The sequence below is a fragment of the Lepisma saccharinum genome, chromosome 15 (genome assembly GCF_977018435.1).
Source record: "Lepisma saccharinum chromosome 15, izLepSacc3.1, whole genome shotgun sequence".
NCBI lineage: Eukaryota > Metazoa > Arthropoda > Insecta > Zygentoma > Lepismatidae > Lepisma > Lepisma saccharinum.
Window position 1 is genome coordinate 16705596 of NC_139243.1, and position 12454 is coordinate 16718049.

The 12454-nt window shown below is 36.1% G+C and overlaps 1 protein-coding gene across 3 annotated transcripts in view; it reads left to right on the forward strand.

The window, feature by feature from the left end:
• The window catches only part of LOC145999616 (uncharacterized), a 120717-nt gene that overhangs the window by 100340 nt on the left and 7923 nt on the right, over positions 1-12454 (forward strand). The window contains exon 5 of one of the 3 annotated variants that reach the window (XM_083136699.1): positions 1812-2561. The exons of the other annotated variants lie outside the window; for them this stretch is intronic. Within the exon in view, the coding sequence (XP_082992825.1) occupies positions 1812-1879 (68 nt within the window). The 3' untranslated portion in view covers positions 1880-2561. Of the gene's footprint in view, positions 1-1811; positions 2562-12454 lie in introns of those variants that run through there. 3 annotated transcript variants of the gene reach the window in all.

Sequence of the window (12454 nt, forward strand, 5' to 3'; positions counted from 1 at the left end):
ACACGTGACACCAACAGTGGTGCCAGTGTCCCTCGTAATATTATGAAAACATCGATTTTTGGAACAGCCCATTTATTCCCTTCTGCAATGTTTTTGAAACTTCGTCAAAGTTCTTTTTCTGTCAAATTCATTAGATGGCCATCCAAATTGTTCGTTGGTATTGCGAAATGTCGCAATAATTTACTTCAATGAGTTCTGTGCATCAATACACACGATTTGCAAATATTTTTTTTCCGCCTTTGGCAACACTTTGCTTATTTGTTATTAAAACATGCATTTTCTTACATATGTTTGTCTCTCTAAATTTTCCCAATATACAGGGCATTCTCTTGGCAGAAAGCGTTTCTTCTCATTCCGTTTCGCTAGTCCGTTATACGGTCGTAAACACCGGGTTGCGTGACTTTTCGGACACTCTGTATTTTGAAGCAACAATGGTTTGAGCAAATGTCAGTCACAAAGCTTCATTGTGCTGATTATGTGGTGAGCACAAGAGCAACGCATATTAAAGAACAGGTCATTTCTAGTTAGCACAAAAAAATAATGAATGCTACTCACATAGATCTAACATGTCATGCATGCAAAGGAAAATCTCATATTTAGAATCACCTTTACAAAGGTGTTTGCTCAAATTTTAGAAATGGTAGAAGTACTGATATTTATTGTTGAATCAGTAACATATTTTCATTTTTATGAGCAGGGAACATATTTATTTGTAAATACATATTTATGCATGAAGCTGAAATCAGTAATATTTTATATCATTTCTGCACTTCATGGCATCTAGACTCGTGCCAGCCCCTGGGGCGGAGTGGTTAGCACATCGTGCTACAATGCCAGGGGTCCCAGGTTCGAATCCTGGCCTAGGCATGGATATTTGTGAGTGTCCATTCATCAATTTCATCATATCATCACCCATCCCCATCTTCATAAATTAGCCAAAAGTGGCACAAAAAGTGAAGTAAAATAAAGCAAATCAAATCACAAATCTAGACTCAAAAAATTCCATTTTTATTTACCATATGTGTACATATTTTAGGTTTTGACTCATATTTTACATATTTTAGTCTTTTTACATATTATTTCCATATTTGAGAACATTTCACAACATATGTTTCATATTCATGCAATAACTATATATCCTCCTGTGAACGAAACAGTTGAGTGAATTTCTTGTGAATAATTGACAAAGTCAGAAGCAACATTAATCAAAAGAAAGTATATGACTTTTTTATACCCTGCAATTGCATTAATTACAATTTTTCTGTCAACTGATTTTTTTTTCTCCCCTTTTTCCAATTTCACACCTCATAACTGTTTGCTTTAGCCATTGTAAACACTTGAAATTTCTGATTTATGTACAATTGTTGTCAACTATAGAGAATGGGGGCTCAAGCATCGGCTCTTGGTTGTTACAATACACTCCTGCGATATTGAAGGCAGTTTTAGTCAATATAAATCCATCTTAAGAGACAACAGAAGGAAATTCACGTTCGAACACTTACATTTTCTTATTAATTCTTTTGGAAACATAAAATGAAAACACATTTTATGTTGTTTTACAATTGATGTCAACGGAAGCATACTGTATTTTCTGTAGCTCATGTAGTGTCTTATATTATTTAAAAAGTAAATTTTTACAATTATAAATTAACTCCATATTTTAGCACATTTTACATATAAATCCATTCCATTTTTATGAGTATTCCCCCCTTTAACATTCTATTCTACTTATTTCCAATGATTTACACATATCACTCATTATCTACTTAGGAAGTGAAACTACATTTTTTATCTGGTATTATTTTTTTCAGATACCCGAATGACAGCTTTGTGGAAGGACAGATGCAAGATGTCCCAGGGTCACGTACACATTACCTAGTATCTGCAGAAAAGCTAGATGAACAAGAGCAGAAAAAAGATAATGCAGAATATATTAGTAGAGAAGGAAAATTTGAGGCTGAAAGTTCAGCAAAACTGCTTAAATCTAGAGCACAAACTGGCCATTCGAAGAGTGAAAAGAGGAGGAAGCAATACATGTGTTCCTTCTGCAACAAAGTTTTTTCTCACAAAGGAAATTTCATAAACCATACAAGGGTTCATAACAAAGAGAAACCATTTAATTGTTCAATTTGCAACAAAGATTTTGCAGGTAAAAGCAATCTTACTGTGCATATGAGAGTTCACACCAAAGAGAAGCCTTTCAATTGTTCAATTTGCAACAAACGATATAACCATAATGTGAGTCTCAGTCTACATATGAGGCTTCACACTAGAGATAGACCTTTCATTTGTTCAATTTGCAACAAAGATTTTGCAGATAAAAGCAGTCTTACTGTGCATATGAGAGTTCACACCAAAGAGAAGCCTTTCAGTTGTTCAATTTGCAACAAAAATTTTGCCCATAGATGTAGCTTCAATTTGCATATGAGGCTTCACACTGAGGAAAAGCCTTTTAATTGTTCAGTTTGCAACAAACGTTTTAACCGTAAAGAGAGTCTCAATATACACATGAGGCTTCACACTAAAGAAAAGCCATTCAGTTGTTCAATTTGCAACAAAGGTTTTGCTGCCAAAGGCAATCTTTCTGTTCATATGAAGCTTCACACTAAAGAGAAACCTTTTAATTGTTCAATATGCAGCAAAGGTTTTGCCGTAAAAGGCAATCTTACTGTTCATATGAGAGTTCACACCAAGGAGAAGCCTTTCATATGTTCAATTTGCAACAAACGTTTTAATCAGAAGGTAAATCTTAATTCACATATGAGGCTTCACACAAAATAGGTAAAGTTAATGGGTAATGGGTGTTAAGGTAAGGTCCCACATATTTTTGTCTCGATCATGACCTTTTTGGAGGTGAAGTGATCAGCATATTCTTTTGGGGTAATTTAATATTCCATGATGAAAACCTGTCATGTTAGAGGCCAAACCACCTCCAAAAGTTCATTTCTAAGCAAATTTCAGCTACATTACATGGAGTGATGACAATGTCATGTGCAAGGTCACATCTACAAAGATTAACACAAAGCTCCATCATCCTTCTCAATACTTAATTAAGCAATATTGCTCTCTTGAAATCATTCATGTTGTATTCCTTCTCATAGAAGAGAGGAGTATTCATATGTAATTGAGATATCACAGGCTTTCAAAGAACCTCCGAATATTCAATATAGATGCACCGGTGTAGTCTAAACATGAAGCAATTAGGTGTTGAAGGGAGGAGCATAAACCATTGTTTGACATTTGTCATTGTGCCTTGGGAAGGAGTAAAGGTGCCTGCAAGTGCAGTAAGGAAAGAGGAAAAGTTAACTTTATAAATTGGCAAAGTCATTTGGAAGCATACAAGGCAAGGAAATCAAAAGCAGAAACACTTTCCACAGAGAAGTACATATTTCACATTTTATCAAAATCTTGTTGAAAAAATGCATTTAGAATATCTTGGCTGTTGAAGTGTAGTGCCTTTTGTATTGTAATTGTCACCCGAATTGAAGTAATACTCTTGTATCAGCATTGTTTTTTTTTAAATTAACAGAGCCTTGTACTTGTGCCAGTAGATGGTTTTGTAGACAGAAAGCGTTAGTGTGCTGCTGCATGCACATGGTGAAGACAGTTAATTACATACGTCATGCCATGGATTCATCCAAGCAGGCCCAGCAGAAGGTGTTAACGGAACCAACACACACACAACACAAACTTCACATAATCACGTAAAATGTTTCTTGGTTGAAATATTTTGCCCCACATGAACAGTCACTGCTGGGTTGTAATCATTCCATAGATTGCCAATTGGATCGCTACAAGCCAGAAGTGTCTGTGACTGTACAACAGCCTTGTAATCAAGGGGTTCTGAGTTCGACACCTGGTTTGGATCCCACTTTAAACTGTAGGTATAGTCCCGATTAGCCTTACTGTGTATAAAGTGGACTTAAAACACCAAATCAACAACAGTAACATGTACAACATTTAATGAAATGTGAGAAAGCACTTAAAATTGTTTATATTTATGTTGTCTTATATATCTCGGGAAGGAGATGTCATAATATAATCTGCATTTAAAACTAATCTGTCAGTTGATGGAACAGAAAATCAGAAGAAAGTTATTATTTTTTTTATTATTTTTCACACAAGAATTGGTATTGGTTCAGTATTGGACGACTCTCTTCTAGAGTTTAAATATAGCTCGTTGAGCATTCACTGTGCATACGTGAACAACAAACTGAGGCAACATGATGCACAGTATTGAGAAAACGGCACAGTCCGACAGACATGTAACACGTGCATCTTGCCGTGTCTCTTCAGTTCGAAACATTGCATTGATTACGGAGGGGTGGCTTCCAAGCAACACGTGTCGCTTGTCACGTGTCTCTTCAGTGTGAATTCTCCCTTAGAGTCTTTATGTGGCCCTGATTGAGTTTGAAAGTGAGGAAGCAGATAAAATTAGTCACAGCACTCGTTTTTTGAATTCTTAGCCACCTATTCACCGGCGGCACAAGGATTAATCATCTAGGGGTGCTGATGGGGTGCAGAATGAAATTTTGGGGTGGGACATTGAAAATAAAGAAAACATGAAATATGCATGCATGTTTTAGTCCATAAATCAAATATCAATGTACATTTAGTAGGCATCTATGATAATATACTAATGGAACTGAAGAATACTAGCGACTTGCATGACTTTTGTCCGATTTTAGAACAATAACGACGTTTGGAAATTTGAAAATAACAGTTTGTTCAAAGAAAGCCAATGACATATATAGACTACTGGAGGATTTTTTCCACAGAGTGGGGTCGAGGTATATCTTCCCCTAGTAGTGTTGCTCATTCTCTCTAAAGAAAAAAAATCCTTTGGTTTGAAGTTACCAAATGCTCTTATAATAATTAACATAACTGGTTGTGACCGAAATGTACAATTTTAGATTGACATCCTTTGTTTTAAGTCCACTTTACGCACATGTGGGCCAATCGGGACTGGATCTACAGTTTAAAGTGGGAACCGAACCACTATGTGCCTCTACGCGGTGTTGAGCCCAGAATCCCTTCATTACAGAGGTACAAAATTCAGTTATTAATCAAATGTCAAATATGTTGTAAAGGTGACACGTGCTGAGTGTTCAGTTTGTGTGTGTTGGCTAAAACAAAGAAATCGCCAGTAGGCAACCTAAAGTTCTGCAGTTTGAAATAGAAAATAACACAAATACAAAATCGTGTAGTCACTTTCATGTAATTATCAGTTCACTCTATTTGGACTCCTTCACTTTTCTGAATATGTTTCGTTGCGCTCTTATCTTTTTTCATATGTGTTCGTTTTACATAACACATAGCCTACCTCCCATCTGCCCAGATGCTGGTGGTGTCAGGAGAAAGGCTGAGTGCACAGCAACTTCTTCTCCGTAGACGTGAAAAATTGCAACTTTTATTATTCCAACTTTCATTGAATTTACACGTATTTATTAATGCCCTGAAGCAAGTTTTTCACAATTTAGTTATTACATTAGACTCTCGCTAATCCTGCCCTCAATAGTCTGCCCTCTCAGTAGTCCGTCCTACATCCGGCCTGTAGTCACTCAAGCAGAAATGACGTGCACAACAATGAATTATCATGTTCAAGAATGTTGTTAGTTAAAAATGTTAAACAATGCTATACATATGTCCAGTATTTGAAATTGTGACTTTCTTACAGTAAAGTTCAGTACATACTATGGCTTCTAAAAGGAAACACGTAAAGTACAGCCTGTATAGTCCCTATGTGTTTAAACTACATAGTAGTACGTAATATCCGACCCTCTCAATAATCTGGCACTTCCGCAAATCCAGCACCCATATGTGCAAGGAATGGCTGGATTAGCGAGAGTCTAGTGTATTTTTATCAAGGAAGGAAAATAAAAGAAAGTTGCGTGGAAATTAAACAGAATTATCTGATTGCAAAGCAATCAATCCAACAGACTGAAAATTATTTCAAACTAAGATATCTTGAAGTCGATTAGGTAAATTTGAGTTTGAAATTCTTGTACAATTAACTTTATTTTTTGTTAATTAGTTTATCCCATAATGTTTATGACTTGTGTTTGTAGATGTATTTTGAATCTGAGTATGTGAAATGGCAAATGTAAACTCTGCACCATAAATTATATGTTTTAAATATTTGTGTTTGTGGCCTTGAAGTTTTGGAAAGTTCGCCTTGAAAACTGAGAATTATACTTTAATTTTATCAAGGTCCTAGAGTAGCCACCTCGATAACATTTCACGTGTAAGGACATGGGTAAAAATTACCCAGCTGAAAGTGAAATATATTTTTTGATCACTTCTGATGGGTGTCTGATGCCACCCTTCCCAGTAGCTTTTCAGTGAACTCTTCCAAGTGTTGGGATCTTGAATCAGCTGTTAGTTAGTTCATTAGTTCCACTCATGGCACCGTGGAAAAACTGCCTGGGTAAATTTCACCCAACATGCACTCATTTTTGCTATTTCAGTATGTTGTTCTTTTTTATCAATTGTGCGTTTCAATGCAAATGTTCAAAATTAATAAACTTAGATTAATTAATGAAGGTATTACTACTTGCATGCTTTAAAACAATTAAAATTAGGGCTTAAGCAATTTTTCTTCTGGGTATTTTTTTACCCAGCACATGCCCTTACGTTGTGGCAGATAATACTCATCTTACAATTCTTTTTTCCCCATTTCTTTTCTCAACATAAGCTTTGCGTAATGAAATAGAAACATTCAAACTTAATAAAATTAGATTAATCAATGTAGACATTACTATTTACATGATTTAAAACAATTAAAATTCAGACTTGGAAGCAATTTTGATTGTGGGTATTTTTTACCCATCACACATCCTTTCATCCTAGTGGAGAGCACGTATCCAGCCTGGTTAACTCAAACCTGAAAGTTATTATTTTTATATACCATGAAATTTTTGCATGTGTGTCATTGCTAACAAAATGTAAAGTGCTACAGAACTTTATAGACAATTTATTTTGTAATAGAAACAACTCATGTTACATATTAATACTTGGCAAATGTTCTTGTGATATGTAAACATTAATGCACACAAATTTACGATAGGTTATTCAGATATATATATATTTTGATGTAGAGGAAGTTCAATAAGTTAACATGAAAGTTGTTTTCTAATAGTTCAATAAGTTAACATGTTTTCTAATAGTGTCTATATTTATAGATTGTGTTGTAATATTATGCTTATTGCATTACTTGTAATGCTTATCTTCAGATTAGCAAATGCATAATATTTTAGGTTATTTTGTTAAAGCAACCTTATTAATTACCTTGAATAATTTAATGAAGTGAATATGGGTGATATTACAAGGGATGAAAGTCACAGTAGTGCATTTTTAGTTGATATATAGAGATACAGCCTTTACAAAAACAAGTCAAAATTGGGACCCACTCACAAATGCTTAGAATTTAATTTCTTTCAACTTGCTGTCATCATCTTTTTTTTTCTGACAAGTTAAACCAAGACACCATTTCATGTTTTGGTCTGTACTCAAATTAGTATCAAATAAATGTGGATCTGATCTATTACAAGAGTTTTTCTTTTTGAAATTACCTATCCATTGTCCTTTGATAAAAGAGAAAAATTTGAAAATAAAATAAAAAGCTGGAGGAATTTTGTAGATGAAACTTCCAAATTCAAGGTTTAAGGAACTTGAAAGACAACCATGGAGTCAAAGACATCCCTCAAAAGGTGCTACCAATATTGATGATCATTTCTACATTACCATATTCCATTGTGGAATATGAGTGCAACTTGAACTTGATGCATAACATGAAAACTGCTTATTACTTGTGTCTGGAACCTCATGTTCTTAAATTGAAATGGCTCACTGGCCTCCCTGATGGTGTAATGGAAGTGTCTACACCTCGTAATGAAAGGGTACTGGATTTGATACCCAGAGGAAGCCTTACTACTTTTCTTGGGTAATATTTAAGGGAGATAACATGCTCCAGAGGCTAGATTGTGCATTGTAGTTTCCAATGCCATTATTGTGAGTCCCCCCGACCTTTTCTTCACGTATCTCTTGTTTTGCCCCATGTCAAGCATGGTTCCAAATACAGCATCATTCATTATTGTAGTTTAAAAAATCCATTGTTAACCTACACTTTGATCCAACATGTCAACTCCAAAATTTCAATGTTGGCCCAGCACAATGGAAAAGCTACTTGAAAGTAATAGTAGTAGACTCTTGTCATCAGCAATGGGGCACAATGCACTGACCACACATCACCCAGTGGAAATCTGTTTACAAGACCTTAGCCTTCTATAGACTGTTTGCACCATGGAGTTCTGTTTATTTTAGGTGTCATGTACCCCTGGAAAACGAACGTTAACTTAAAATTATGTATATCACACAAATAATTTCATTTCAGTCACAGTAATTTTTATAAGAACATTGCAGGAATATGATAACTTCAAACTAATTGATTGTGTTTTAAGATAACATAACTCCTGGTGCAACAGCCCGTGAGGGCCACGGCATACCTACCAACTGCCGGCCTCAGCAGAGGTGAGATCATCCGACCAATTACGAGGTGAGGTGTAGTCAGCATGACGAACTCTGTATCCAGGTTACGTCACTCATTCATAGCTCCCAAATTTTTCACGATGGTGGTTGCCCACAGGTCCCATACACTGGCTGAAATCTCAGGAGAAAAGTTGTTATGACTTGAACCAATGTGTGTCCCATCCTGTGAAACATTATCAAAACTAAGACATGCCATATAAAACTGGCGATGTGAAATGCAGTGCTGAGAAACTGTTCTCATCCATGACAACTCTAGACCACACACTCTTGCTCTCACCCTGCAGATGATTCGGAGGTTCAGATGGGAGCTTTTTGTTCACTCTCCATAAGGCCCTCTGATGTAAAAGCTTCCCAAAATCTCATAGCAGATTTTACTTTACACGGAAGCATTTCATGTAAAATTTCGTTCAGTTTTTGTGATTACAATCAATGTATAATATATACAGCAAGAATGACACGTTGAGTTACATCATCTAATTATGGTGAGTTCACATTGTTTACAATTGAAACAACTAGAATATTCTTAGCATGTATTTAAACATCACCATTGATTTGTACCTAAAACTATTTAATAGAAAACATTATTCCTCTTAATTCAATAGTTATAGTGTTTTAAAAATATGAAGTGATACATTCTTTACATCTCACGTGGCCGCCATTACATCTGCACTCGTGACCTAGAGGTTACTTCTAATGAGTCATGCTACGAAAAATGCTACTGAAATGCCATAAGATTTTTAACTTTACACCGTAGCATTTTAGTCATGGCGTAAATATTAAGAAAAATGCTAAGAAAATGTTTTCGTCTAAGCCCCACTTTAGTCTGGACCTTGTCCTTAGTGACGATCACGTCTTCCTGCACCTTAAAAATGTGGCTTGCTTAATGATTTGAAGAAAATGAGGTGTTGAAAATAAACAGTGTTGGGTCGGCTGAACTCCCAGGTGGCAAACATCTATGTAGAGGATATTAAAAAGCTTGTTCCATGATACCAACAGTGCTTGGAAAATAATGGTGACTATATCCAAAAATGAAGTAAATATGCACATGTTTGAAACCATTAATACAGTGTTGCTACACTTTTTTTTTTTTGTTTGATATATTTTTGAAATGCACCTCGGAGTTGAAATGGCATATTTATGTTCACACAATACTTATTTTTATACCTTTAAACTGTATAGCAGATCAATTGCGTAGTGTTATAAGTTTAGTAATGTTGATATCTGATTTTCCTTTAAGTCTGAAATGAAATATTTTCAGTCAGTTTAGCAAATGCATTGGGAGATTGTGTATGGTCACAAATGCTCAAAGAACAACAGTTGCTTATAGGTAGTACTGTAGAAGACACCTCATAGTTAAGAGGGTTTTATTTCATTCTTGTACACAGTGCAGCCTGGGTAACTCTCAGATTTCATTTACAGCATACAAGAAACAACTCCTTATATTTTGAAGCAACAATGGTTTGAGCAAATGTCAGTCACAAACAGTGGCAAGGCATCCTAAGAGGCCTGGAGGCTGTGGCCTACCCTAATATATTTGTGTATTATGGATTATTTTATTACTTATAATTTCATTAAACGACGCTTAATAAATGAAAACTGAAATTCTAGGTCTTCCGATAATTACGGCAAGTTTGCAACCCTGCCTGGAACCGTATCTGCGCATTCAGCGAGGCCTGCCTATGAGTGCCTCAGCTGGTCCCATAACAACCTATGCAGTTCATGCGGGAAAACAAAATTTCAGGGGCGCATTCGCCTGTAATGTACACGGAGAGGCCAGCCTCTGACTTCATCCAAAGAGTCCCGATCGTGTACGATTGCGTGGCGAAGCAGCCAGTGGACGCACAGAGCTTGTTGAAGCAACATTTCCATGGAAGATTCAGAGCTGTGCCGGGAGCGGAGCACACCCAGCTGCTAACATGTCGCGAAAATGTGTTGCTAACACCTCTAAACCTGGCCTCCTAACCTATCAACGTAGTCATTATTAGAATTCTAACTGCAAATAATGCATGTAAGTTTGTTACCAGTATTATTAAGTTTGGTGCTTTCAGCTTTTTTGAGAACCCGCTTTTCGCGAAGTGTTAGCTGCTGGATGTGCCCCACACCAATCTCGATTCAGAGAGGGAAACCATTTTATTTCCTTGAGGAAAGGGATATTGAGACGAAATTTCCATTCATGATTAGTGACATAACTGAAAACGTGCTACTTTTAAAAGGGGGCTAAGTACAGTGCAAACATATTGAGAATATCCATTTTACTGGAATTTTCTGGTCTGGACGCAGAAAGGTGTCCGCGTTCTCATTTAGCATTTCATCATTTTCAAAATCGTATTATAATTTTTAAAAAAAGTCGAGTGTTGAAGAAGAATTATATGCATAAAAGAGTTAAAAACAAATAATTGAGGATGGATTTAGTTTATTTTACTTGGCTTTCTGCCATTTCTGTCTAATTGAGAAGATGAGGATGAGCGATGATTTGATGACATTGACGAAGACACACTCACAAAGAACACCCATGCCCAGGCAGGGATTCAAACCTGAGGCCCTTGTCGTAGCTCGCTGTTATAACCAATCTGCCGCGGAGGTCGGCATTAAAAAGAAATAAATACTAAGTGACGATCAAGTGATTCATTTCTTTAATGCGAGAAACATTTACAATACTGTTATTGAAGTAGCAAATAATTTTTACAAGCAGCTTTAATATAACAAATGTAAGAGGCCTTTTCATTGGGTGACTTGTGGTCAGAACATCGAGTCCCATCGTCACTGTTTTCTGAACTTCGATTGATTGAGTGATTTAGTTTATTTTGCTTCGCATTTTGTGCCTCTTGGCTAATTTGCGAAGATGGGGATGAGTGATGAAATGATGAAATTGATGAATGAACATTCACAAACAACCAAGCCCGATCGGGATTCGAAGCCTGGACCCTTGGCATCTGACCTTCGAGACAGAAGCACCTTTATTCTCAGATATCTAATCGAGACTAGATTAAAGTAGAATCTGAACCAATATCTCCAGGAGGAATCAAACCTTCTACTTCTTGATTATAAGGTGAGAGGCTTAATCACTACATTATCCTTTACAATCCCTATCCCGACTTTTTCGAAGAGCAGTAGACGAGATTCAGGTAATGTGTTATCTTTTAATTTCTAGGGGCTATATTTTAACATACTACTTTTTAAAAGAAATTCACAGCTCCCCCCCCCCCTTCTCCATCCCTGCTCCATCCTGTGCCTACCCTTCCAGAGAAAGCACGCTTCGCCACTGGTCACAAAGCTTCATTGTGCTGATTATGTGGTGAGCATAAGAGCAATGCATATTAAAGAACAGGTCATTTCTAGTTAGCACAAAAAAATAATGAATGTTGCTCACATAGATCTAACATGTCATGCATGCAAAGGAAAATCTCATATTTAGAATCACCTTTACAAAGGTGTTTGCTCAAATTGTAGAAATGATAGAAGTACTAATATTTATTGTTGAATCAGTAACATATTTTCATTTTTATGAGCAGGGAACAGATTTATTTGTAAATACATATTTATGCATGAAGCTGAAATCAGTAATATTTTATATCATCTCTGCACTTCATGGCATCTAGACTCGAGCCGGCCCCTGGGGAAAAGTGGTTAGCACATCGTGCTACAATGCCAGGGGTCCCGGGTTCAAATCCTGACCTAGGCATGGATATTTGTGAGTGTCCATTCATCAATTTCATCATATCATCACTCATCCCCATCTTCGTAAATTAGCCAAAAGTGGCACAAAAGGCGAAGTAAAATAAAGCAAATCAAATCAAAAATCTAGACTCAAAAAATTCCATTTTTATTTACCATATTTGTACATATTTTAGGTTTTGACTCATATGTTACATATTTTAGTTTTTTTTTACATATTATTTCCATATTT